Genomic DNA, 26748 nt, shown 5'->3' with positions numbered 1-26748 from the left:
TTAGACACATGCTGCAGGTTACCTGACACCACGCCTGTGCTGCATCTGGCTTTGAACCAAGCTTTTAACAAAAAATTGATGCTAGTCAAAAAACAAATTGTTTTATATGAAGTTTATTACACTTATTCTCCATTTAAAAGAATGAACTTCTGCATTCTTTCTAAATTGGGAGTTTGTTCAGTTTTGTGGTTGTGGTGGTTTTAAGTGTTATTATGGGACACTATCATGTAGCAATGTTGTCTGTGTAAGAGCTATGCTGAAAAACCACACTTATCCCTAGTTTTGTGGCTTTGCAGTTATCAGTTCGGAATAAAATTGTATTTCTTTGCTCACATATGAAGAAGGTGATGAATACTGACTTTCTAGAAAATTTAACTAAACTTATTACATAAGTTTACATACTTATTACTTACTTAGTATACTTTTTACATACTTATTATGTAATTGTGTTGAGTTGGCTGAGTTAAGGTAATGGGAGAGAATAAAGAGTGCACAAAAGAGAGACTGACCTAAATGCCTGAATTCCCTGCTGGCTGAGGTTACTCTAATAGACATTTGTTTTTAGAAAATAATTCACTAATGTTTTTTGTTATTTATTTTTACTGAAGAGGAGCCTCAGATGTATGAAAAGCCCCGCATATGTTTGCAAACTCTAGACAGACTGCGAGAATTCTACAGTGATTCAGACCAGACGTGTAACAGAGTCCAGGAGGACAGTTTTTGGGAGAAACAATCAGTGATTTTGGAGAAGTGCCCCAGTATTACTGAGAGAAGTTTGGAACAGAAAAACCCTCTTCAGTATGGGGACAGTAGCCCAAAGGCTGCTCAGAAGGTACGTGCAGTTTTGATTGTGGATTGGGATTATGCAGTTGTGGTCACGTGGAGAATACAGAAAAGCTCTTTCTTCTCCATTCCTCTTTCTCAGACACTTGTCTCTGACTGTTTTAAATTTCTTCATCTGTGAATTTAGTGCATACATACTGCAGTTAAGTGAGAATCAATTATAGATGTTAGAACTATAAAAATATAGTTTGCACATGCATGTGTGTGAAACATGAGCAGGGAAAATGTTTTTCCTTTTATCATTCTGATTTTCTCTTTGGTGGCATCAGAGGCAATATATGCCTGCCTTAGATTCACAGTTAAAAATTTATGTGCTGCAGTAACTACAGCAAAGGTGTCTGTTTGGTGAGCGAGGGCAGTGGAACTTTCTTTCTACTAAACTGAGAACATGAACATATGATGGATGATTCTGCAGAATCAGGTTTCTCTGTGTCTTTGAAAACAATATGTTAATCTTTGAAATAACAGCTGTTGCAGGATTGCTGTCTGTCTGTCTTCTGAGCTGCCATTGGACTTGAACATCCAATTGATTTTATTCCTTGTCATCTAGATAAGACAGTTAGAAATTTGAGTTTATTGGATTTGTTTGCAGATACAGAAATTCACAGCACAATCTCATTCATCATGTTTTGTGAAATAGTTTGCTGTTAAAACGTGTGCAGGGGGTGTCTTAGTATTCTTTCTCCTAGCAAATTTTACTAACACATGATATTTTTATGTAATTTAGAAGGAACTAAGCTGTAAGTTGAGCTCGCCTTATTGATATTGTTCACTGCAATATAAAAGGCTGAATCCATCACTTCTGTTACAAAACAGAACAAAACAAAGTTGTAAAGCTGAAGTTGCTCAGCTGGCATAGTCTGCATAATGTCAGTGGAAATGATAAATAGGGGAGAGAGTGGGCTCAAAGCCTTAACAGTTAAGGCTTCTAGAATCTGTTATATAGATTTTTCTGCATAAGAGTAAATCTGTGACATTTCCTAGATTTGCTTAGAGTGGATTGAAGAAGAAATATGGCAAGTTTTGATGCTTGAGATAGCAAATTAAGACTTGTACTGAATTGGCTTTTTGGTATTTTTTTATTTAAAATAGATTTTGGGAGCATCGTTATCTCTGCATTGCAGTTTTTTATATGTAAGTTGGAGTGATAAATCTTTTAAAATTATTTTTAACTTTTCTTTTCCATACTTCATTTACAGGAGGAGCCACACTGTGATCTTGGTCAGTTTTCTGCATCTTTTAGAAGCTGTGAAAATACTTCAGACATAAATCTCAATAAGAGAACAAAAACCATTTATACTCCCCTGGAACTTCAGTTCTTGGAAATGAAGAAACGGTATAAAGATGCTATTTTGTGTGTGGAGTGTGGATACAAATACCGCTTCTTTGGAGAAGATGCAGAGGTAATTTTGTTTTTTATAGGATTATGGAAGGATATTTGCATTGCATTAACGTCTTTGGTCTATGGACATTTCCAGAAGGAGGCTTCTTGTGGACTTTGATTTTATAGCTGTTTTTGTACTTGATAAGATGAAAAATCTTTGCATACATAAGTTAGATTAACCATTATACATACATCTTTTACCATAATCATAGGATAGCACTTATAGTGGTTGCTATTCTGCATATTAAGAACTAAAGGGACACTGAAGTGCTACAATTACTTGATAGACTTAAAGTTGAAACAGTTTTAGAGATAAATTGACTCTCATGGCACAGATCAAAGTCTACCATTTCAGTTTTGAAGGTAGTGAGCCAAATGATGTCAAGTAGATGAATGGATACTGCCTGGGTGCAGATGAGGTCTTAGATGCAAGAAAAGTAGCTCTGTGGAAAATAACATGTGCTGTTACATGTTTTCAGTTCTGAAGCATATTCAGATATTGCATCCACACATGCCTAGTTGCAGTATGATAATCTGACATATGAAGTCAGTGATACTGAAGTATACCTCTGTTTGATATCATATGCGAGGACAGAGGGCAGAGGAGACAACAGGCAACGCTGGACTTTTTCCTGTTGTCCTTCCATTCTGATAGTGGACTTTTAATTGAAGTTGTACATGGGTGTTGTCACAGAAATGAATTCCTGTACTGCATTTTGATAATGTTTGTGTTTATGGAAGTTCAGTTGTAACTGCAGCTAGTATAGCTGACCTGAACTACTGTCTGACTCTTTTTCTTGTACTTTGCAGATTGCAGCTAAAGAGCTAAACATTTCCTGCCATCAAGATCATAACTTCATGACAGCCAGTATACCAACTCACAGACTGTTTGTCCATGTGCGAAGACTCGTAGCAAAAGGACATAAGGTCATCTCTGGCTTTTAATTACATGCTATCCAGAATCGGATAGTATTGAAACAACTTGCACTCAGTGTACAGGAGTCTTGTTTGAACTGAGAAGTAGGAAATTCATTATAACCTGTTTCTGCGTGTAGAATGGCTAACTTGCCCATTGTTGCATTTTCTCTTTTGTAGTGAATGCTGTGAAATTCAAATAGGTTCAAGCTTTCTCTGCTGTTTTACAAAAAAAGTAGCCTAATGTTTTCTAGAACAGTTATTGTAGTTATGTTTTAATCCAACCTTTGCCATCTGATAAGTAGGAATATGTATACTCCACTCCTCTTTTTTTTTTTTTTTTTTTTTTTGGTTATTTGTCACATCCTTTTTTTCTTATTGTAGGCCATATTTTTTTCTTCTTTCCTCCCCTTTATTGATCTCTTCCCCATAACTGTGGCTTTCTTCTTGATTTCTCTTTTTTTACTGCTTATCAGAAAAAGACATATCCAAATGAGTTAGAACAGCCATTCTCTTGCAAGTGCTGAACTCCTGCTAAATAGTTTCAGAACAGGACAGGAAGCACAGGGGCAGAAGTTGAGACAGCTGTTGAAAGTAGACAGTACATGAGGAAAAGCTATGTCTTCCTGGACTCATTAGTAGGTCTGATGCTAACCTCTGCTCTTCCTGTTCAGCTTTAATGATGCATTTACCATTTGCATATCCTAAAAGATCCACAAAAATATTTTAAAAAAATTATTTATAATCAAGGAGCTAATAATGTTGTTTGTTTTTTGTTTGTTGGTAGGTTGGAGTAATAAAACAAATGGAAACTGCAGCACTGAAGGCTGCTGGAGAAAATAAAAGCTCTCTCTTCAGCCGGAAACTGACTGCTCTCTATACAAAGTCTACGCTTATTGGAGAAGATATCCTTTTCAACTTAATTCATATTCAGACTCTAATATTTGGCTAGCTCTTCAGCTATTTTGTATTAGTGCATTTTGTTTTTCTCTGAAGTACATGTGTTTTGCAGACATGAAGTTAATGTGACAAGTGGAACAGCCCCTGTGTAGCATCTAGCTTTAGATGTAACTGCTCTTGATTGGATGAGGAGGCCTGCAGACGTAGCTGAGGATGGCTTTTTCATAAACTGATGAAATTTGCATCATGTAACTGTGTGTAATATGAAAACAACCACTGACTTAAGTTCTTATGCTGATAGTTATCTCAAATTCACTATAGTGAAGAAGTCATACTAATAAAAATGAAATAGACAGTCTAACAGTAGCAGGAAAAATGTAGTTGAGAAGGTCTTAAATCTAGAAAGGCCTACATATAATCCATAAAAGTCTGTACTGTGTTGTGTTTTTTTTAATATTTGCTACATGTGAACCCTTTGCTCAAGCTAGAAGATTCTGTAGATGTTGAAGAGGTAACAACAGATGTCCCTGATAACTACCTCCTCTGTATTTGTGAAAACGGAGAAAATGTGAAAAACAGAAAGAAAGGTGACATTCTTATTGGTGTCATGGTAAGTTTACCTGAGAAATCAGTACTTTTGTTTTATTAAATCAGGCTTTTGTTTTATTGTTTTTCTTAGAAGTGGGTTGTTGTCATCTTATAATAATGAGTGTTCTGAATTCTAAGTTCTGTTTATTATGTAACAAAGTCCAGTGTAGCTAAGATATCCCATTTTTGTATATTTGCATAGTTCTTGATAGTAGTGAAGTCTGAGCAATAATAGACTTAGGATAACAATGACACATCTACATTTTTAAGTTATCATTATGGTTTACCAAGACAAAAGTGCAGTAGTCTTTTAAACGTGCTGTCATGTTATGGATTTGAGGAACATAAATGCATTTTTGATCTGTCACTTTCTTTAAGTGTGAGGATGCTATATAATTTTAATATACACCATCAGTTTTCTTTCTGGCTTTACTCAAATGCTCCCTGAAAGTTTAACTACCCAATGTTTATACATTATTTTATTTGACAGGCAATCCAACCAACTACAGGAGAAGTTGTTTTTGACAGTTTTTCGGATTGTGCATCTCGCTTAGAATTAGACAGTCGGCTTTTACGCCTGCAGCCAGTTGAACTAATACTTCCATCCGGCCTGTCAGATCAATCTGAAAAGCTCATCAACAGCATAACCTCCATGAGGTATGTTCTGTGGGGATTTTATTGTAGTAGTATTTGACTTTTGTTGTTGTTGGTTTTGTTTTTAGTTACAGCTAAGCTATTGATGAGGTTCAGATATAGAAGCAAGCACTGGTGTGTACTCTGCAAAAGCCCTTTTCAAAATGACCGTGGTTTGCTGCTGAGTACTCATTCTCTACTTACATTTAGACTGCACTTTGTGTCTTCTGACTGAGTCTATGAAGGGTTAGCATGCCTAAACATTTGTTGTTTTCATTTAGGTCATCTTGCTCCTGCACTCCTAATTGCGTGTTTTGCTGGATTTATTTCAGAGCTGACATAACTATCTTCAGGATCTGAAAATAGTTTCCCATGTCAGTAGTCCTTGTTTGTCATAGTATTAAGATCTCTAAATGGCATGGAACAGTTTTTCTACTAATATATAACTAGACAAGACAACCTTTGCAACTGGTATTTTATTTCGCTTGTGCTATTACACTATCTTAAATTTAAATCCAGACTTGGAAGGTATGATGACTGATCATCCATTTGTATTCTGAGTTCTTTTGGTGTCAAAGGTGAAGTTGTTTCACATTTTCGATATTAATTTTACCATGGCATAGAACCAGAAGAGGAAATAATTTGTGATGATAGATGAAGGGAATAAATGATTTCTCCAAACATTGCTCCTTTCCCCTCCCCTCTCTTCTCCCACAGAACTCTGGTTTGTAGAGAACCTGTTTAGAGTTTGGCATTTCTGTTTTAAGTGAAGTCATCAGAAGAGATATGTTTCCTCTTACATGTTAATAAAATTGGAGCTAAAGAAAGCCAAAGACAAATGAATGTATTACATAGGTACAGTTTTGTACTGGTGGGAAGACAGAAATGGCATCACTTCCCATATAGTAAAAATAGACAAATTCATGGATGGTGACCACTTGACAGATTCTCAACACTCTACCTTGACTATCTTACTTAAACTCTGCCCATGTCATCATCACACATATTCCTCTAATGTTCCAGACAACTGATTGGCTTAGTCAGTCTGCTCCATAGGTATTCCTTTCCCGCCTGCTAGTGTAATCCTTTGTCCCCTTATATGAGGGAAAAAAGAAGTTGGTGTGGTATCATGGATGTACAGTCTAATTTCTTGGCATAACTGGAACTTGCACAAATGTTTCTGTATTCAGCTGTTGTTCTTTCAAGGGCTTGAGTGTATGAGAGGCAAGAAAGTAAAAGGAACTGAATACCTGGAAATCCAACTGGGAATCCTTGTTGGAGATCATAAGAAAATGTGGTCTGTGAAAGTGTCATATCCAGCACAGTTCAGTGACATGTGTGACATTTGCAGCTCATGTACGAACTGCAAAATCATAAGGAGTTGAAAAGATCTGTGTTTGACTATAGATGTACTGAGCAAGCAATGCCAGTGTGTGTTCCTGCAGTGCAGTGATTTGTTAAGACCTGGGCAAAGAAACTCAGGTTTGGAAGTAATAAACATTTTGTAATTACCAGCAGATGTGCTTTTCTGTCACATTAATAATGTTCTTTCTCTTTTGAAAGTACAGGAATATGTCCCAAATATTTAGAAATGTATCATGATTAAGATTAAAAACCTTTTTTTTTGTTGTTCCAAGCATTGTGTATTGAGTTGTGGAATCTGCAATAAGGCAGTGTTTTGTTATGGGTTTTTCAGAAACTGTTTTAATTGTATGTTAAAGTAGTTCTGATGCAGATTTTAGAAAGCAGTTGTTTCTTTTAATTGAGTGCAGCTGAAAGCATTAAGTAACTGCTCATTCCTATTATAAATGAAAAACATCTCCCAGTAGTAGATATTGTGAGCAGATCTTAGTTTATATTTTTTTCCCCTTAATAGTAACTACCCCCAGAAATTTGGACAGTGTCTCTCTGGTCTAAATGTCTTTGATTACATGAAAGTGGAAAAAATCAAACATTCGTTCATCATGCTTTGGTAGCCTCACTTCCCAACAATTGTTCTGGTACTTTCTCATAACATAGATTTAACCACTAGAGGGCCCTGAAGTATTTAATAATAATTTAAGTGGTAATATTCTCCTTTCTATAAAATTGCTATTTTAAAAGTAGTAGGTTTTTTTTGGGTTTGTTTTTTTTTTTCCCTCATGTGTAATGGATGATCTAAAATATTAAATTTGCTTGTGTTTTACTTTGTAATTTCGCTCTTTGTCTGCATTTTTTTCCTAATAACTCATATCTGTTAGCTGGGAGAGATTTAATGGATTACATTTTTTAGAAGATCTTTCTGACTAAAACCATGGGAACTGTGATCTTGTATTTCATCAAGGTTCATCTTGTCTTTGTATTTTTATAATACCATGGAAAACTGGGGAATTTATAAAAACAAGGTACAAATAGGAAAGAAAAATTGTCCTGGGAAATATACAGCTTGAAGTGGTCAAGAACAAGTAGGAGAAAAGTCCTTCTCTCTGACTGTATGCAGATGCCTTGTAAGAGTTATACCAGTAGCTGTCTGAGTGATTTAGGGGACAGTTTGCTTTTGGATACTGCATATTATTACATCAAGGTGATATAGGCTGGGTCTCTGTTCTAAAAGATATTTGAAAAAGGAATCATAAAAATTTAGTCAAGGTAATCTACTGCATCATTATGACAGTGTACATGATCAGTTGGCTGAACTGAAAGGCTTGGAAGAATCTTGCTTTCTATATTTTTTCTATTTCTCTGTTTTAAAATATATAAAAAACAAATGTGACAAATATGTACTAATAAATATATCTCTGCCATCAGTCTACAAAAATAGGACATACAAAATGTGCATATTTATTTTATCTGTAATGCTGCACTTACCACTTTAATCTCTTGTCTGTCACTACAGATATGTCCAGACTCATCTAAATCATTCACAGTTTTTACTAGTGCTTCTATTTTGGCATTGTGTACAGGACAGTAAGACACCTGGAAGCAGGGTATTGTTCTAAATTTGTTTTTAACAGAATAAATGTCTAAATAACTTGCCAAAAATATTTTACTGTCCTTATCTGGTTGCTAATCACCAAGAAATACTACTTATGACTAAAGAGTGCTTCATTATAATAGAAATCATTTCTGCTCATTCATATAAGAGCAGTTGGAAAGAATTTTGAGTCTGAAATTGAAGTCCTAACAAAAAAGTGGCCTCTTTCTTTACTTTCAAAGTTTTATGGAGTACAGCGACAACAATATGCTGTAATACTCGAAGGTACAATGATAGCACAGTAAATTTACTAATCCTGTAAATCATTACATATATGAATTTCCACATTTTATATATGGCTGAAAACAGCGTCTTGCAATGGGAAGAATTTTATAGTCAGTTATTAAACATCTGAAGTACCAGGAAAGTGGTTTTAGTTGGAACAATCACAGGCACAGATGTTAATATAATGAACACAAAGTAATAAATGTTAAATGAGGTAACTCAGATACTTGCATGATTTGTTCAACCAGTGGAGCTTTAATTCAGTTGGTGCAAAGACAGTTTAGCTGAAATGCTTTCTTGGAGGGGAAAAAAACCCTCTGTCTTAAGATCTGTAGGTTTGATTGAAGCTAGACTCTGTGTAAAAGATTTTGCTTAATCTTTTGGTTTAAACTTTAGTGTTAGTTTACCAACATGAGTAAGCTTTAAAATGTTGTTTAGTTTGTGTCTTCTGGGTAATTTTTCCCCCTCGGTAATATAAAACTTGTGGAAGCAAGTGTTTTGAAATGTGTGACGTGGTTCCATGTTCATTTTATTCCACTCTGTTGAAGTTTCAGGTGGTAAATGAAATGGCCCTATTGCCAATGTTATGACAGACACTGTCCATAAAAACTAATCACTAGAAAGTGCTATTGAAGGACATTAAACCTGAGGTCAGTCCTGGTGGCAAGCCTTGGTTCAAAAGCAAACCTTATGTTAAAAGGAGCTTATGGAAAATGGTTCAGAACAAACTGTTCTGGCAGGTACTGTTCTGTTCCCGAACCCTTACTAACATCTGTTGCAAGTGCTGGCTGAGTTCGAGGAAAATCTTTTAACACTTTTAGTTTCCCTTTTTTTATTTTTTTTTTTATTTTTTTATTTTTAACTAGAAAACTAAGAAAAGATTATTCCTTGCCAAAACACGCATATGCACTGTGCTCTTCCTAGTCAAGGGTCAATATCCATTCTCCTACACAATTCCTTCCCCTTTTGCTTGTTCTCATTCTTGTTGTGTATCTATTTTTTGTTTCATTGAAAAGTGTGGTACTTTGGTCCTGCAAGTCTTAAGTTGTCCCAGGGCTTCTCTTTATATTTCTTTCCAATTTGCCCTTTTTATGCAAATAGTGTTAATGCATTATTCTTTGACATTCCTTGACAAGTGTTGCACCCTCTCATATTCAAAGCACCATTCCAAACAAGTCTGTTTATCTGTTTGCTTTTTAACATGCTGTGTTAGATGCCTGGCCGACAATCTAAAATTGGGATAACATGGTAAATAACCTCATATGTGTCTGCAGATTTCTCACTTTATTCTCCTTGCAGACCTTGTCTTCTTCCTACTAGCTGGAGTCTGCAGTGTGGGAGGCCGTTTTGGTATCAGTGCTGCTTTACTTGTGCTGAAACAGGTGCTGCTAATTGTTGCTCTGAACAATAGCTAAGACTTAATAACTCCTGACTGTGGCATTCAGGTTTCTGTTTTTGCTTCAGTACTTCAGTATTGCTTTTGGCCTGGATATTGCACCGTGGAATTGCCTTCTCAAATCCATTCTTAACTGACCCTGTGACAGATACAGTCAAATTACCCCTGGACTGAATCCCTCAAGTAGTTCATCTTCCAGCATTACTTGCAAATCAGGCTTTGTATTTAACGATCTTCTTAAGCATTGTTTCAAGATCTGTCTGCTTATACTGAGTCATTAAAGTGCTGAATACCCGTCTGATTTAGCAATGTTTTCTGCCTTTACCTTTGTGTCAGTTGTGGTCACAGATGGATGGCTGAGGTTGGCAGGAACATCTGAATCCATCTGTCCCTGCTCCTGCTCTAGCTGGGACATCCAGAGCAGGGTGCCCAGAATTAAGAGATGTCTTTTGTCTTTTTGTTTCAATGTATTTGGTGCTGTAATAGCATAGAACAAAATGCTCAGGATTCCTGGAAATGCAAACTACAATAATCTCTTAAGTTAATTTGTAAAGGGTATAGGAGCGAGCTATGGCAAATTTAATTACCTCTATTGGTCTGTACTGCTGCTCATTATGAATTATTCTCATAGATAGTTATGAGTTTGTCACCTGCAAACGGGTGGAAACTCAGCTGCAGTTAGCTCAGTGAAGCCTTGGAAATTAATTTACAGAGCACTTAGTTTTGCATATCTTTAAATGTGGCTAACAATTGCTGAGATCAGAAGATGCTTTAATAGAGTTAATACTGAAGATTTCTTTTAAAGAATGTAGATGTGCATCTATTTATGTGGCTTAGCTTTTGAGGTTTGTAAAGGAACAAGGAGGGGGAGGAGGCTTGTAAAGGCAAATCCAAGATACTAAATGATTACAAGAAAAAATAGTTTTGCAAATGAAATTACTAAACAGCGAAAAATAACTGAAGTGTGGGTTATCTGGTAACGAGTAACCTCATGGTTTGTATAGTTTTAATATTCTCATGGATTTTTAAGTGAAAGGCAAGCTGTGACAAATATCTTGAGAACGCTTTGTATAAATGGATGGTACAAGCAGTGGAATTCGCAGCAGGAGAAAAAAAAAACGCAAGTCAAGTATGAAAACAGCATGTGAGCTATTTTCTTTAAATAAAATTAAAAAAAAAAACCACCAACAAATGCATCATTGAACAGATGTTTATGGATTAAAGAGGCTTTTTGCACTGCTAATAATCCAATTCATGTTCTGGGCAACTCAACTGTACAGAGATCTGTTTGAAGAATATTGGTCATGTCATTGGCTTACTTGGCTTGAGTGCACCGGAAAAAAAGAAGTATTACCAAATCATTGTTGGATGATGCTTTTCCATTTGATCTTGTTGCAATCATAAAACAGATGCTGTTCTCAGTATCATAGTTCATTCCTGTATTCTGTGACATTGCCACTGTAAGGTGTAAATCTGTTTTGACAAATTTCTTCTGTGTAAAAACAACTTCTCCCCTGCCTTCCTTACTGCCTTTCACAGATTCAGACACAACACAGGCATATAGCACCCTTTGGGTTCAATTACTGTTCTGTTACGTGTGGATTTGTTGTTAGAAAAGCGTGGTAAGGAAGCTGCAAAGCATTATGTCAGAACACAGTGCAAATGTTCATAGAGACCTTTTCTCCATGTGGGTGATATTAGATAAAAATTATTAAGAGTAACAGCTGTCCTTTGGATACCTTGCCCAGCCAACCTGTTCATGTAAATTCCGCCAGGCAAAAGAGAAGCTTTGTGCCTTGGTAAGTCTCCCCAGTTGTTCTTGACTGGTTTGGAGGTGCATTGTTTTTCACAAGACTGCAAACTACATGGAAAAAAAAGGTGTTGCATTCAGGAGTTTTCTTTGTGATATTCTTTCACTGATTGGTCATATTTGTGGTTTAGTGGTTTGTGCTGTATTTTGGTTCCCTTTCTTCCCAGAAGTTGAGACAGAAATTGTTAAATGAAAAACGATTAAATTGATCTTGATGGTTGTCCAGCTTCTAACAGTCAAACATTAACTTTTTAATTATGAAAAAACATTATATTGAAAAGAACAGGAAAACCAAAGTGTTCTTGTTTCATGTCTTGGCACATATTTGATTTGTTATTATAGGAGAGAGCAGTAACTGTTGTTAGCTTGTTTGTTTATCTCAATATATATTTATATTATTGACTGTTGATTTCTTATATCAACTATGGATGTTTCTCTGCCAGGGAAGAATGCTGAAGCTTGTAATTACAGATCCAGATGGGGAGTCTGGAGTTCTGCATCTCACTCTTTCTGGAGGTGGCGCCTCCATGCTGAGGTGCTGCTGATACTGTTATTTGGGGAAGAGGGGGTGTAGCAACCAATTTACAGCAACAATTTTTCCCCAGATATCTGTAAGAAAAATAATTATAGTATGTTAGTTGCCTTGGTGGATTATAGTAATAAATTATCAAGATTGAGAATCCTAATTTGAAGGGACAGTTTGCATTTACTTTTTGAAAGTTTTTGTATTTCAGATTAAGAGGTCCCTGCTCTGATTCAAGATACTGACACGGCATTGTTACTGCTATGTGATTCATACTAGTAATTTAATTTCCAGATTTTCAAATAATCCAAGTATTATTTGAAGAAGTGAACATTTACTGATGGAAATCTGCTTTGCTAATTAGGTAGCAGAGTTGTTACACATATCAGAGATTTTCATAATAGAGCAAGTGGTTATATCTGGCAGGAATGTGTAGTATGGGAGTCGCATAGTTGTATTCGGTATAGAGACTGCATAACTGCACTGAGATGAGAGAAGGGAATTCACACATTTTTGCACGCTGCTGAAGTTGTGTCACCTTTATTAAAATACAGGTATAAATGACTTGCAAAAGTGTTGAATGTCCCAGTGACTCTAATTGTCCAGATACTGTGGAGTACAGAAACTGGACAAGAATGAAATTTTAGGGTTTTTTTCTTCTTAGAAATATCCAAACCCCAGACAAAACTGCTAATTATATTTAAAATAAAAGTGATTCCCTTCATGTGGATACAATTATTTTAGTACTTTGCTGTTAAGTCCATACCGTAGGCTATCCCACATCCTGACAGTTCCATGGTAACTTCCAGTGGGCCTGTTCTGTGTTTGAAATTCGAAATTAATTTTCATCAAGCAGTTATCTAGCTGGACTTCTGCAAAGCCGAACACATATTTACAGTTCTGTGCACTGCGGAGGAGCTAACATATGATGAAGATTCACATATATATAAAAAGTGCTAACTCATAACCAGGACGTGAGTTGCTCATTTTCACTTGTTCCAGATGTCACTGAAGATGCTGCAGTAACCAGCAGATATACTGCACACATTTAAATTAAATTTAAATTAAAATTCCTAAGCTCTTAAACTATCATACTTTTGTTGTTGTAGTAGTTTTTAGCCGTCTATGTCGGCGTGTTTGGCATACAAATAACAGTGATTCTAGAGATAGAGAAGATTAATTTCCTCTTAATCCATCAACCCGCCCATCCTGAGTTATGTAAGAGACAAAAGCCATGAAGGCTTGAATCCTTAAACTACATTCTTTTTCTTTGTTTATATTGTGCTTCTAATTCTCAGATGAAAGATAACTGACTGCCTCTCCATCCCTTCCTGCCAGCCCTTTATGCCTGTGCTACCTGCTTTAGTGAGTCTTTGCCACCTCTTCATGTCTCTGCCGTTTTGTTTGCTGTCTCTATACTGCCTTTTTTCCCAACTCTAGGTGTATTTCATGTGCTCCTTGACAGTGCCAAGCAGTACATTGTGTTTTGCTGTACCTACTGTTATGCAAAGTCAAGGCTGACAGAGATCTTAAGACTTCGTACTTTAAACGGCCTCACTGAAGGTTTTACTGCTTTTGGGCTATGTATTTCACTTTCTACTGAACATCCTCAGGACTTGAGGAGGGTTCAGGAGAATATTGCGAGGATCAAGGTGATATTCACAGGGCAGTGTTGCATTTGCTATGAAAGATTTCCTGGTATATTGCTGGAGAGAGGACAAGTAGGAAAAGACTGAAAAAAGCCTTTAATTTATGAGGAACATGTAATCAGTAGTGTAGCTGTCAAAAACCCTTATTACAGTATTAATTGATGTGTTAAACTGTTTTAATTCTCTGAAAAGATTGAACATGGATTTGCATCTCTAAGTGGAGAACCTAAGCCTCCTGATTAAAAACATTCTACATATATTACAAATACAGCATGCTTGTTGTTCCTCATGTCCTTGATGGAAAAAATGCTTCATTTGTCTCAGGAACTTCATTAAAGGATTTTTATTTTGAGTACATATACGTAATAGTATACACATGTAATATACTTGTTTTGCTGTGTGTATGCAGATATGCTGTGAAGGATTTTGTAAACTCCTTGCCTGTAAAAATATCTCTGCTTCATAATGAATTCATAGCTGTAACAAGAAAAGTACCCAGCTTACAGAGTGCTTAAAAAAAAATCTGAAACTAAGGAAAACTGTAAAATGATGACTGGGCTTTGCTTTTGTCTTCTCTCAGTCTGAAGGAATATCTGTTTTCCTGGACAAGTTTTAAATATTTTTAATTGATTAAGTTTAGCATCTCCACCAAAGCTCCTGCAGTCTAGTTGTGTACACAGCAGCATTTTGAGGAAAGTGGTCAGTGCTCACATTTACATTTGATTGATGAAACTTGTCAGTCAATCTAGAAAATGCTTTTCCTTTTTTGAGTATTTTATGGTCAGATTGACCTAATAACTCTCTTTGTTCAGGCAAGCCTTGGAATTTGAAGAGTGGGAACTGAATGTAGTACAGAGAACTCTTTTCTTTAATACAGAGAAGTAAGGAATGTTGCTCCTTTCTGCTAGATTACTCTCATGGGTTTGAGGAGCAGAAGTTCTGGGAAATAGGTCTGTCTCATCTACTGGAGAGTTAAGTGCTCACTGACTTGTGTATAGAGGCAACAAGATGCAGAAAACATTGTTGAAAACAGGAGAGAAAGTACTGAAAATAAAGTACATAGTGGTACGTATTTAGTTATCTAATCTGGTTGTGAAAAATAAAATGTTGCCCAGGGCTCAGACACAGCCAGTATGAGACCACAGTCTCTCTTTGACATGAGAATTTGAATACTAATGCCTTTGGGTTTCCTAAGTAAAGAAATGCTTTCATAACTGACGTAATCAAATGCAGTCAGGATGAGATTGTGTTAATTTATTTTTTGGAGTGCATGTTTTCAAATAGTTTGTGGCTTTTTACTCAAAATTATAATGTAATTTTTGTGAACCTTGGCTCACAAAAGAGTGGAAGCTACCAACTCTATCAAAAGAAAAAGAAAAATGTAATGCTAAGGTTACAGCTGTTGGTTAAGATACTTGGGTTTATGCTGTCTTGTACAATGTAGGATTTCAATTACATTGATAAAATGCCTCACTTACTAATATCCAGTCATTCAGATAATGCAGGAATCTTAACCTACATTCTGTTTGAGCCTGACATTTCGTATGATCCATCAGCCGGGTACTGAATTTAGAGAGGAAACTTTGGTGATTATATAGAAGATATGCAGAAAAGAGCTCTGTAACTTAGGGTTAGTGTAGCCTTTGAAATACAACAGATCATTTTGAAGACAGAAGTGCTATAAAAAGCATAAGTAAGGACAGCAATGAGTCAAACACCCTCAGCTCTGACATGAAAGGATAATTAACTCTCTTTCATGACTACATCCATTCAATACCTGACTAGAGCCTCAGCAGAGGCAGCAGGGACACCTGTGACACGGGCCACTGAGAAGCAGATGAGTGTGACTAATCATTATGTTTCTAATTATCATAGTGTTATAATTTGCAGAATGGTTCTACCCTGTTCATACTGTAGATTCAGGGGCAGTGTGTGTCAGAGTTATTTCAAGGCGTGTCAGTAAGAGAAGGATCCCGTTGCTACTTGGTCAAGGTGCATATGTCATTTTTAGAAGTCTTCTCTATGCAAATAAAGGGCTTCCTGTTACCAGTGAGTTATGTTTGACTCTTGATGCTACATTAGCTACTATTCAATTGGTTTAAAAGAAAAGATGAACTTAAGCAAAACTAACACATTATATGACATGGAGTTTTCTGATGCTACAAAAGTGAATTGTAATTTGCATGGCAGTTTATTCAACCTGTGTTATATAATTAGCATGCTGGCAAATGTCATTAATCAAAAAGCAATGTGTTGCATACGAAGGCTTTGATATGATCTCACACAACATTCTTGCCTCTAAATTGGAGAGACGTGGGGGATGGACTGTCCAATTGATAAGGTTTTGGCTGAATGGGTGCATTCATAGAGTGGTACTTGAAATCTCAGTGTCCAGGTGGAGGTAAGTGATGAGTGGTGACCTGCAGGGGCTTGTTGTGGGTCTGGTACACTCAACAGTTCTGCATATGACACCAGACTGACTGGAGCAGTTGATATTTTAGAATGAAAGAACGCCATCCAGAGGGATCCGGACAAGTTAGGAGGTTGGCCTGTGTGAATGTCAGCCTAGATAAGAGGAGGCTCTGGAGACACCTTATCATAGCTAATAAATTGTTACAGAGGACCTGTAAGAAAGCTGGAGGGATTCTGTATCAGGGGGCGCAGTGATAGAACAAGGGCTAATAGAGTTCAACTAAAAGACAGTTTATTTAGATCAGATGTTAGGAAGAAATTCTTTATTTTGAGAGTAGTGAGATACTGAGAAACTGAGGCAACTCCGGTTGTCCCATCCCTGGAGGGGTGTTCAAGGCAGTCTCATCTAGTGGGAGGTGTCCCTTTCTATGGCAAGGGTTTGGGACTAAATGATCTTAAGGTCCCTTCCACCCCAAGCCATTCTGTGTTTGATTTTTAAGATACTTCGGGAGGACACCACAGAATGAGATTGATTTATAATTTTTAAGTGGTATTTGTGGGTTAAGCTGCTGTCCCATAGATCCTTTTGTGTGTTCAGCATGAAAGTTTTTGTGACTTCTTGGTGAAGTGCAACAAGTAACTGGGACAGTTCAAAAGCTGTTATTTCTGGGTGAATTGTTGAGAAGTTATTATTTATTATTATCCTAGCTGTTTTCTTAAAGTCCAAGATTTTATGCCCATGGAAAATGAAAGAGACTGGCTGAAGATGGTAGAAATGACAGGACTGTTACTTTTGGTGGTTGTGTTAATCTAAGTTAGTTTAAATTGCTTGGCAGGCTGTACTCTTGGTCCTGTGAGCACTGCGATCTAAATTGGAACTGTAATATGATAAATAAAAAGAAAAGTCACTCTTTAAAATTGTATACCTCTCCAAATTTTTATCCTTTAAAAAAAAGTACATATCTTGAAGCATGATCATAGATTTTTATTAAGAGGGATATATTTTCAGATGCCTTTACATCATAATTTTCTGTGAATGTAGACTACCACCTTAATATTATGTTTGGTGAAGTGAATTCCTGTGTGTTAGGACTGTGCTTTATAGACAGATTTCAATATACAGTGCCAATGACTTTTGGTATTTTATAATACAGGATCTGAATGATGTGTCTCCTGATTTTTCTCAGTTGTGTGCTAAAATGCTTTTCCTGACAAATATGAGCAGTTTCATTTTGTAGTTTTTGTTTTTTTTTTTTCCCCTCTGTTTCTAGCATTGTAAACATTTAATGCATTGGTAATAACATGAATTTTATTCTTCACTTCCCCTAAATTATCAAATCTTCAATTATTTACTCTCATTTATTAGATTTTACATTAGTTACTAGTAGAATATAGCTTTTTTTTTTTTTGCTTTTTTTTTTTAAAAAAAAATTCTGTCATTTTTAAGAAAACAAACCAAAATTCTGTCACTTCTATTTTCAGTTCAGTTCTACAGAGATGGTATGCAGTCATATGGTAATGAAAATCACATTTTGGACTGAACACTTGCCAGAGAGAACATTCTCTTAAAGCGAGGCCTCCAAAGTGTTAACATGAGATAAATTAAGTCTCTGTTTCAAATTCTGGTCTCCTTTTTCATTTTTCCTTTTAAACTCTACCATTAAAATTATGCTACCTTCATCTGTTTCCTTCAAATATATTTTCTATGTGTAAAACAGTTTAACTTCCATTATCGCTGTTGGCTCCTTTATCACAAATCCTAGCTTGGAAGGTAGATGTAATACAACATCTGTATTACACGGGGAAGGCTGATTTCCTTGCTTTTTTATTTGTGTTAACTTTTCATAGAATATGAAGTCAAGGTAGGTACCCATTCATGGTTAAAATATGCCACTCCTAATTAGAGGAATATGGCAGTGAGATGAAAATTTGTGTATAGAGGGCATAATTATTAACGCTCTTCATATTTACTGTATTAGGAATGTCATTGTGTTTAAGCATCTTTGCACATCTCACAGGAAAAGCCTGAAATAATTTGTTGAAAAATTAACAAGTTCATTTCATCACATTTAATGGATTCTTAAATCTCTATCAGCTTATCAAAGGAAACATTAATTGAAAGTGTAATTGACTGGCCAGCTGTTCTGTGAGCTGTTCCGTGTATTCTGTCCAGCAGCCTCTATTAAGAATGTTACAAAACATGTAAAGCTCTTTTTTCTGAAATGTGAAGCTGAGCAGATGAGGAATTCCATGTGCCAAATTCTTCTGACACTGGGAGATTTAAATGATATCTTCTTAGTTGAATGCACGTTGGGCGACCAATACCTATGGACATGCACTGCTTTTTATGGAAGCAGGCTGTTGTCAATTGATACAGAAGTCACTTTTAAAACAGGATGTGCACAGGCAGTGCACCAGAGTACTTCAATCCAAGAGGGGAGTATTGCATGACTAAAGGAGAAGTGGCTGGAAAGCTGCCTGACAGAAAGGGACCTTGTAGTGAAGGACAGTGGGCTGAATGTGAGCCAGCAGTGTGCCCAGCTGGCCAAGAAGGCCAATGATATCCTGGCTTGTATCAGGAATGTTGTGGTGAGCAGGAGTAGGGAAGTCACCCTGCCCCTGTACTCAGCACTACTGAGGCCTCACCTCAAGTACTGTGTTCAGTTTTGGGCACCTCAGTACAGAAAGGACATGGAAGTACTGGAGCAGATCCAGAGAAGGGCAACAAGGCTGGTGAACGGTTTGGAGAATATGCCCTATGAGGAGTGACTGGAGGAACTCGGGCTTGTTAGTCTGGGGAAGAAGAGGCTGAGGGGAGACCTTATAGCTCTCTTCACATGAGGGAGTTGGTCTCTTCTCACTGGTGACAGGAGACAGGACGAGGGGAAATGGCCTCAAGTTGTGCCAGGGGAGGTTTAGGCTGGATATCAGGGAAATGCTCCTTTGTAGAAAGGGTTGTTAAACACTGGAGTAGGCTCCCCAGGGAGGTGGTTGAGTCATTGTCCCTGAATGTCTTTAAAATCAGTTTGGATGTGGTGCTTAGGGACATGATTTAGTGGAGGCTTGTTAGTGTTAGGGCAGTATGGTTAGGTGGTAGTTGGACTTGATCTTGAAGATCTTGTCCAACCTGAGCAATTCTCTGATTCTATGATGCTATGTGGATGGGTTTTCCTTATTATGTACTAGAAATCTTGTGGCAGCAGTGTGTTTCTGAAGTTTTGGCTCTGAGTTTGGATGGAATGGTAAACAGGCATGTGCTGAAGAAAAGTTCTATCTTATCAAATTAATCAGAGGGCTGGAGCACCTTTCTTATGAGGTAAGGTTGAGGGAACTGGGCTTGTTTAGCTTGGAAAAGTGAAGGCTCTGGGAAGACCTCGTTGTGGCCTTCCAGTAATTGAAGGGAGCATATAAACAGGAGGGGCAACTGTTTACGAGGGTGGGTAGTGATAGGACATGGGGAAATGGTTTTAAGCTGAGACAGGGGAGGTGTAGGTTAGATATTAGGAGGAAGTTTTTCACCCAGAGGGTGGTGAGTCACTGGAACAGGTTGCCCAAGATGTTGTGGATACTCCACATCTAGATGCAGTCAAGGCCAGACTCAGTGTGGCTCTGGGCAGCCTGGTCTGGTGGTGGGTGATTCTGCACTTAGCATGGGGGTTGAAACTGGATGACCACTGTGGTCCTTTTCAACCCAGGCCATTCTATGTTTCTATGATTCTATGACTGTCATATGTTAACATCCAAAACCATACAAGTATTTACTGCATGGGTTGAATGTGTTTTAAGCTCACAGAATTTATTCCAAATACGCAAAAGGCCTCAAGGAACCGTTCCTTACTCTAGTTTTCTTTTTGTGATCTGGTTGCTACACGTGCTGTAGAAGCATACAGGTGGATCTTTCCTTGAAAAGAAGATAAGGCTTACAAGGTGTAGACCATCTACAATGGCAAACTTTGTAGTAATGTGCAGTTGGATTATTGAAGCTTCTTCAAAATACTCTGATTTGGAATGGAGATGCTGAATATTTTATTTATGATCTGTAATTACATCTGCAGTTACAAATGTTGAAATGATCTTGTTACAGCATAATGTTTTTATTTCTGTACAGTTAGACAGAATTTGAACATGTTAGATATTCCAAACATTGATCCTCCAAAAGGAGGGGGGGGGGAGAGGGAGGAAAAATGTGGCAGACTAAATAGTTACATAATCTATCATATCCTTTTAGTTGGAGTCAGTTCAAGTGATGCTGTCAGAGGTGTGAGAGGAAAATGAAACGTGAATACCAAGCTATGCATGCCCGAAATCAAAATACAAGAGACTTTGTGCCATGCTCTCAGTAGAAAAATATGGCTAAATAATCAGCTTAAATAGAATGTTCTGTCCTATTCCATATGACGTTTTCCCAGAGAAAATGGGAAGGCATATCTCCTCCTCACCTAGTTACTGGATAACTGAAGTTCACTAAGTCAAGATACTCTTTAAAGAGAATTCCTGCATGAAAAATGAGTCTCTTTTCCAAAGAGCATCTGCTGCTCAGAATTTTGAGTCTCTGGGATATGTGAGAGGAATTTGTACAAGTAGATGTGGTGTAAGTGTAGTCACAGTCCAACTCTAGAACCATAATTATTCCAGCCTCTGCTCGGTTTCTGAGCTTATCTCATTCCTACAGCACAGAGGAAACAGCCTGGTAGATGGTGTAAAGCAAGAAAGGCTGCTTGGCCAGCCCATGTGTCCTTGTCCTAATGTGTGGAGGTAAGCTGTGTCTGGTTTATATTGCGTTTAATAGCTTTCATAGTTTTGTTGAATCATTTATTTCTTTGAATCCTGTGAAAAAGTGACTTGGATGGGATTTCTGGAGGTAATTTCTCTTAAACTTGTGCTCAAGGCAGTGTTAGATCAGGTTGCACATAGTTTTGCCCAGCTTGGAAAATCCTCAGAAACTGAGGAGTCCCCAGGCTGTCTTTATCACCTTTTACCTTGCTTAACTGGTTTCGTGCCAGTTTTTTTTCCTCAAGTCCAAGCAGAATTTTGAAAGAGTTGCAGCTTGTGGCTGTCTGGTTTTGTCCTTGCGTTGTGTGCCTTTGACAAGTGTCTGTTCCAGGATTTTTTAATATGCCTTTTAGGTAGGAGTTGCCATTTAATTTTTCTCCATATCAAGTAAACCCAGTTTATTTAGTCCATCTTCATTTGATTATCTCACTAATCATGTTAGAGCTGCCCCTTAGAATTTCATCAGTTTATTAATGTGTGTCCTGTTCTGCAGGTCCAAACTGGACCCATGACTCCAGGTAGGTTTTGCAGATAAAAAAAGATAGAGCGAAATAATCATTTTTCTTTATCTCATCATACTTGGCCCAATGTGGCCCAGTATAAGTTGGTCTTCACTGCCACAAGAACGATTTGATTTTATTGTACTAAAATTACTTTATCCTGCTATGTTTGCTTCTTTTCTCTTTGTACATAATACATACCAAAGTCCCTTACTGTCTTAAACTGCATAGAGAATAAAAACAAGGATAACAAGAACAAAAGAAATAGCCAAGTGAGCATCAGCAAATACCAGCAGTTACGAAGCATAGTGCTTAATATTATTCAGTTACCTCTGCTAGCTCAATTGCAGTTGGCACAGCATAGCCTAGCCATGTTCTTATTACTGGTTTCTGTAGACCTGTTTAATGACTGTGATCTGCAGTCTTGTGCTGTGTGTACACTGTTTTGTTTGTGTGCTTTTTCGTCTTGCAGCTTTGCTGAATGTATTTTCCACCTTTTTAAGGGATAGATAATACATGAAGGACTAGCTATTAAAAAGTTTCAAGTCTGGATATAAATCAGATACTTATTTTGCAAGTAGTTAATAATGAAGAAAAAAATTGAGAATATCAAATCTTGTGCAAAAATATCTGGATAAAATTATGTAAATCTTGAAAACAGGTTGGATTATTTTCCACTTTTTTGTTGTCATTTCTTAGAAAAATGTGGTAGTTTAGACCATGAGCTGAAGAATGATTGTAGGTTGTCTGCCTGTGCCAGGTATAACAACATGTCATCTTAATTTGGAAGCAGTAATGTATACTTTCTTTTCAAATGTAAATTCAAGTGAGATGTTATGGACTCCATTTTATTTTCATTTTTTTTTCCTATTTAATTTATTTTTTAAATTTGCTTGTAATTCTACAGTGTTGTGCAAGGAATCAAGAGGATTCAGCAGTCCCCTCCTTTTTTTTTTTCTTTTTTTTTCCTTGTTATTTTTTCTTAAAAGAAATACACACCTTTAGATGTGTATTACTGGGTGACATTTGAGAACAAGTTAAGTCTCTCCTGGCAGGACATGGCTGAAGAATGCATGTGAGAAATTTTAGGCACTTGTTTCTGGTCTGAACTGTGATCTGCACTTCTAGTGAACTGAAAGAAGAAAATTTCCAGTTTCTACTTGTTTCTTTGGGGTATCGGGGTTTCTCCAGCTGTGAACACAAAGTGATGGAGCAGAGTGCCAATTAGTTACATGTAGCTAATTTTGACGACTGATCGGTTTCCAGATAGGGGTCAGAATACAACTTTATGTAATGCAGACAAGGCATAGATGGATTCTTCCTGGAGACATTTCAGCTCTTCCATTCCCACATGACAACTGCATGGAAAGTACAGCCATCTGCTCCCTGGCCTTCGCCCTGCTTCAGGGTGTCCCTGAGGGACCTCCTTGTTTCTCTTAGTGCAATACACCAGTCCAGCCCAACAAAACAGATAGACTGTCTTCTTGTAAGAATTCTCTTTTGCTTTGCTATTAGCATCTATGTATTTGTTTATTATAGAAGATTCTGAACTTTGCTTGCACAAAGTTGAAACCTGAGCAGCAAGTATACTGTTTCTGCAGAGCACAGGAAGATGTGTAAGAGACTGATCATAACCTAAGATAACCTAACATAACTGCTAAATGTAACTGGTTTCAATAGAGTAATGAGGGGAAAATCTGAGTGTGGCCTTTCTGCTTGCAGAAGAAATTTACTTTTTTTGCATGATTTTTGTTACATGTTTAGTGCTCCTAGTATATTTCTACCACAGTTCTCATGCTGATTAAAGAACAAGATTTATGTTTTTGACAGTTCTTGGCAGGTAGAGTTGTAGCAGAAGTGTGGGAGGTTAGTTCAATATGATTTATAACAGATATATGGCTGGACTCTGTTGTAGTCTTCATTAATTCTTATATAATCTTTGGAAAAGGTGTTTCATAAGCAGATGACGACTTCCATTCAAATTCCCATTTATGTTCTCTAATCTTTGCTATAGAATTCGTATCTTGAGCAAAGGCTCTATTTGTGCTTCAGCAGCTCTCCTTAGCGCTGTTGCAGATGTTCTGCAGCTGATATGTTCTACAACATTCAGCCCAGAGTTCTCTTTTAATCCTGTGAAGAAGTCACAGTATTACACTGCATTCAAGAATCTTTTCAGATCTATGCTGTTTTGTAGTCATATGCTTGTAATTTGTGATTATTTAAGTAGTGTCACCTTTCTTGGACAAACTGCTAAATATTTTCCTTATGCACGTGTAGGTTCCAAATAATTTTGAATGTCTGAGGGTCAGTGATATTTCAAATATGTTAAACTAAGAATGCCTGAGAGATTTTTGCTCAGACATGGCGTAAGAGATGAGAGATTAGTAAGGTGTATGAGAAACTTTGTTAAACGTTGAACTGACTTTGTTCAAATTGGATGTGGTCATTACTTTTTGTTCCCTAGGAAGGTAGGTCTTTGAACAAAACATGTTCTACCAAGCTTTACTCCATCAGCCTGATCCTAGGTTGAGATCAGAATGGTGAGTTTTAGTGGCAGTAGGCAGCAATTTGACAGAAGAAGAGTGGTTATGACTTCACCACACAACCTGGTAGGTGAGAAACCTTTTTAGAGGGCATAGAAGGGAACTAAAGTGCTTTGTGCTCAAAAATTTCTGCTGTTCAGAATGGAAGAATGTAGTATTCCTGTCAATCAACACAAGCATGAGCTGGTGTGAAGCAAAGGGTGGTACATCTACTTCACAGTGGTGTATAACACTGTGAAGGAGGTGTAGTGTTGTGAGGGGGATATTAGAAATGATACCCTTTGGGACAAAGTGATAGTCCCTACTTTGTAATAAACATTCGTATTAGAGTTAAAAATTTCTTAAGCTGATTTAACAGTGTTTTGCAGAAGGGAATAATTCTTATAAAATCAAAATTTTCAGCAGTAATCGCAATTGGCTTCTGGGAGAAATATGTAAAGAAAAAGATGAAAATATAGATATAAGTTCCTGGATTACATTTCTGGATTTTCTTACAAGTGTTTGTGTGGGTGGGACTCCTCAGCCCTGGGGTTGCTTCTCTAAATTAAATCTCTTTTCCCTAAACATCACTTTAGCTGTATTTCTCCAAGAACAGCGTTTCTCTACATCTTTCTAGCACGTATCATATCCATGAGATTTTGGCACTCAGCTTCTCATGGTGGTTTCAGTTAAAAACCATTATAACTCTTCTGTTCTTGGTGTTGCTGTGTTGCTTTTAACATGCTATCATCCTGTACAACTCTTTCAAGTTCTGCAACTCAAGGAAGTTCAGGCTGTAATTATGGTTTATCCAACACAGTCTCCTCTCTGTCGTCATATATTAAAATTCCATTTGGTCTGACTTTGCACGTGCTCTTAATCCTCACTTTTCATTTCTGTCATTTCCTTTGTTATCCCAGTGACAGAGACTTGCAACTTCATGAAGAGATCTGATGTTAGTCGTGGTCCTGCTTCAAGCAGAGGTTGAACAGCATGACTTCTGAGCATCCCTTGGTGACTGCAGCAACTGGCACATGCAGTTCTGCACTGCTTGCTGTAATACTGCTTTACACAGTCATGCTGCTGAGCAGTGTAAATAGGAAAGCTTAGAACTGGTGGAGTCAGAAGGGGCAGAAATCAGGGAATGGACTCTAAGGGATGAATACTGTTGCTAACCAAATACAGAAGTAACACTTCTGGCCCCAGGGAGTGTTGTGAGAAGACTGTGTTATGAGCCTGAGAAAATAGCCAGTGCTCCCAAAGTGTACTGGTGGCAAGCTTTTGCCACACTGTTCCTTAGAAATTGTGACCCAAGCTATCTGCTGTGGTCCTGATAGTTACCGTATTTTCATTTCACTGTCTCCAAGGCATTTAATGAGGTTAAGCTAGCAAAAATCTTTATTTTGTTGTTTTTCTTTTCAATCATTACTTCCCCAAGAGTTTCTAGGAAAGCAGGATAGCATGCATCTGAAATCTGTTGAACTGTTCTGTGACAGAAAGGTACCGCATTTTTCACAGTGGGTTGTGTCGGAATGAATATTTGTTAGTGTTAGAGAGGTATTCCTATATTTTGTTGGTTTTTTTGTTTGTTTGTTTTGTTTTGTTTTTTTTTGTTTGTTTGTTTGTTTTTTTCAGTTGACATTGCTCTGGAAATTTTGTGTTTATTTGAAGTTCATACAATAGAGGATTTTTTAACTAGTTGGCTTAGTCCTGAAAAAAGGAACCACGATGTCGGTGGTGATTTTACGGACAATCTTAATGGTCTGTGGAGCTGTGTCACAATGGGCTGCCGTAAACGATGCATAAGGCACTGCACGTGACTTAAAATAGTGTTATTCATTGGATAGAAACCATTCAGTGCTGTCACTGTGCAAGTAAACTATATATGCTTTGGATGCTTAATGAACAGAACTCCTGCAATAGAAGTTAGAGCATCTGCACACTTATTCCACATTCTACTTGTGCATATGTTTTTTCATGTTATATGTGTTGGTCACATATTATAGGCAATTTCTTCAGCACGTCGGAGTTTGGAGTTGAAGTCTGGTTTTCTAACTTTTTTTGCAATCACATCAGCTTCATATAATTTGCAACTGGAGTTGTCCTTTGTGTCATTTTTTTTTTTCTTTTTTTTTTTTTCCCCTGTGATAACCAAAGTATTGAATCCTACCATATGTGCCATTAATGAATGTGCCATTCATGGACCTTTCTAAAGTATGTTTCTCTATTTTGATGATGAGATCCTGGTACTTTTCTGGGTATTCTTTTCTCCAACCAGTTTTGTGCCCACTCAGTATAAATGTTTTCATATAAATCAAGCTTATGTAAATAGGCCCTGAGAATACCATGTAAAGCAGTGTTAACTAACCTCACTGAAACTTGCAGAATCACAGAAGGGCTTAGGTTGGAAGGGACCAACCCTTAAATTCAGTTCCAACCCACTGCCATGGCAATCAGATGGCAACCTGAAGATCAGGTTAGAACAGGGCCCCATCCAGCCTAGCCCTTGAACACCTCCAGGGACAGGGCACACACAGCTGCTCTGGGTAGCCTCTGACAAGGCATCACCACCCTCTGAGTAAAGAATTTCTCCCTAACATTTAACCTAAATCTCCCCATTTTTAGTTTAGAACTATTCCTCCTTGTTCTGTCACAGTCTGCC

At 37.2% G+C, this 26748-nt stretch overlaps 1 protein-coding gene across 2 annotated transcripts in view; it reads left to right on the top strand.

Annotated features, from left to right (window-relative positions):
* Nucleotides 1-26748, top strand: part of MSH3 (mutS homolog 3) — a 107492-nt gene that overhangs the window by 1669 nt on the left and 79075 nt on the right. For both annotated transcript variants that reach the window (XM_015849792.1, XM_015849793.2), the window contains exons 3-8: nucleotides 609-832; nucleotides 2043-2246; nucleotides 3038-3154; nucleotides 3930-4047; nucleotides 4507-4652; nucleotides 5121-5287. In XM_015849792.1, coding sequence (XP_015705278.1) covers nucleotides 609-832; nucleotides 2043-2246; nucleotides 3038-3154; nucleotides 3930-4047; nucleotides 4507-4652; nucleotides 5121-5287 — 976 coding nt within the window. The remainder of the gene's footprint in view (nucleotides 1-608; nucleotides 833-2042; nucleotides 2247-3037; nucleotides 3155-3929; nucleotides 4048-4506; nucleotides 4653-5120; nucleotides 5288-26748) is intronic.

The sequence above is a fragment of the Coturnix japonica genome, chromosome Z (assembly GCF_001577835.2).
Source record: "Coturnix japonica isolate 7356 chromosome Z, Coturnix japonica 2.1, whole genome shotgun sequence".
Classification (NCBI taxonomy): Eukaryota; Metazoa; Chordata; class Aves; order Galliformes; family Phasianidae; genus Coturnix; species Coturnix japonica.
Note: the sequence above shows the minus strand (reverse complement) of the source record. Positions and strands in the feature narration are given on the sequence as shown.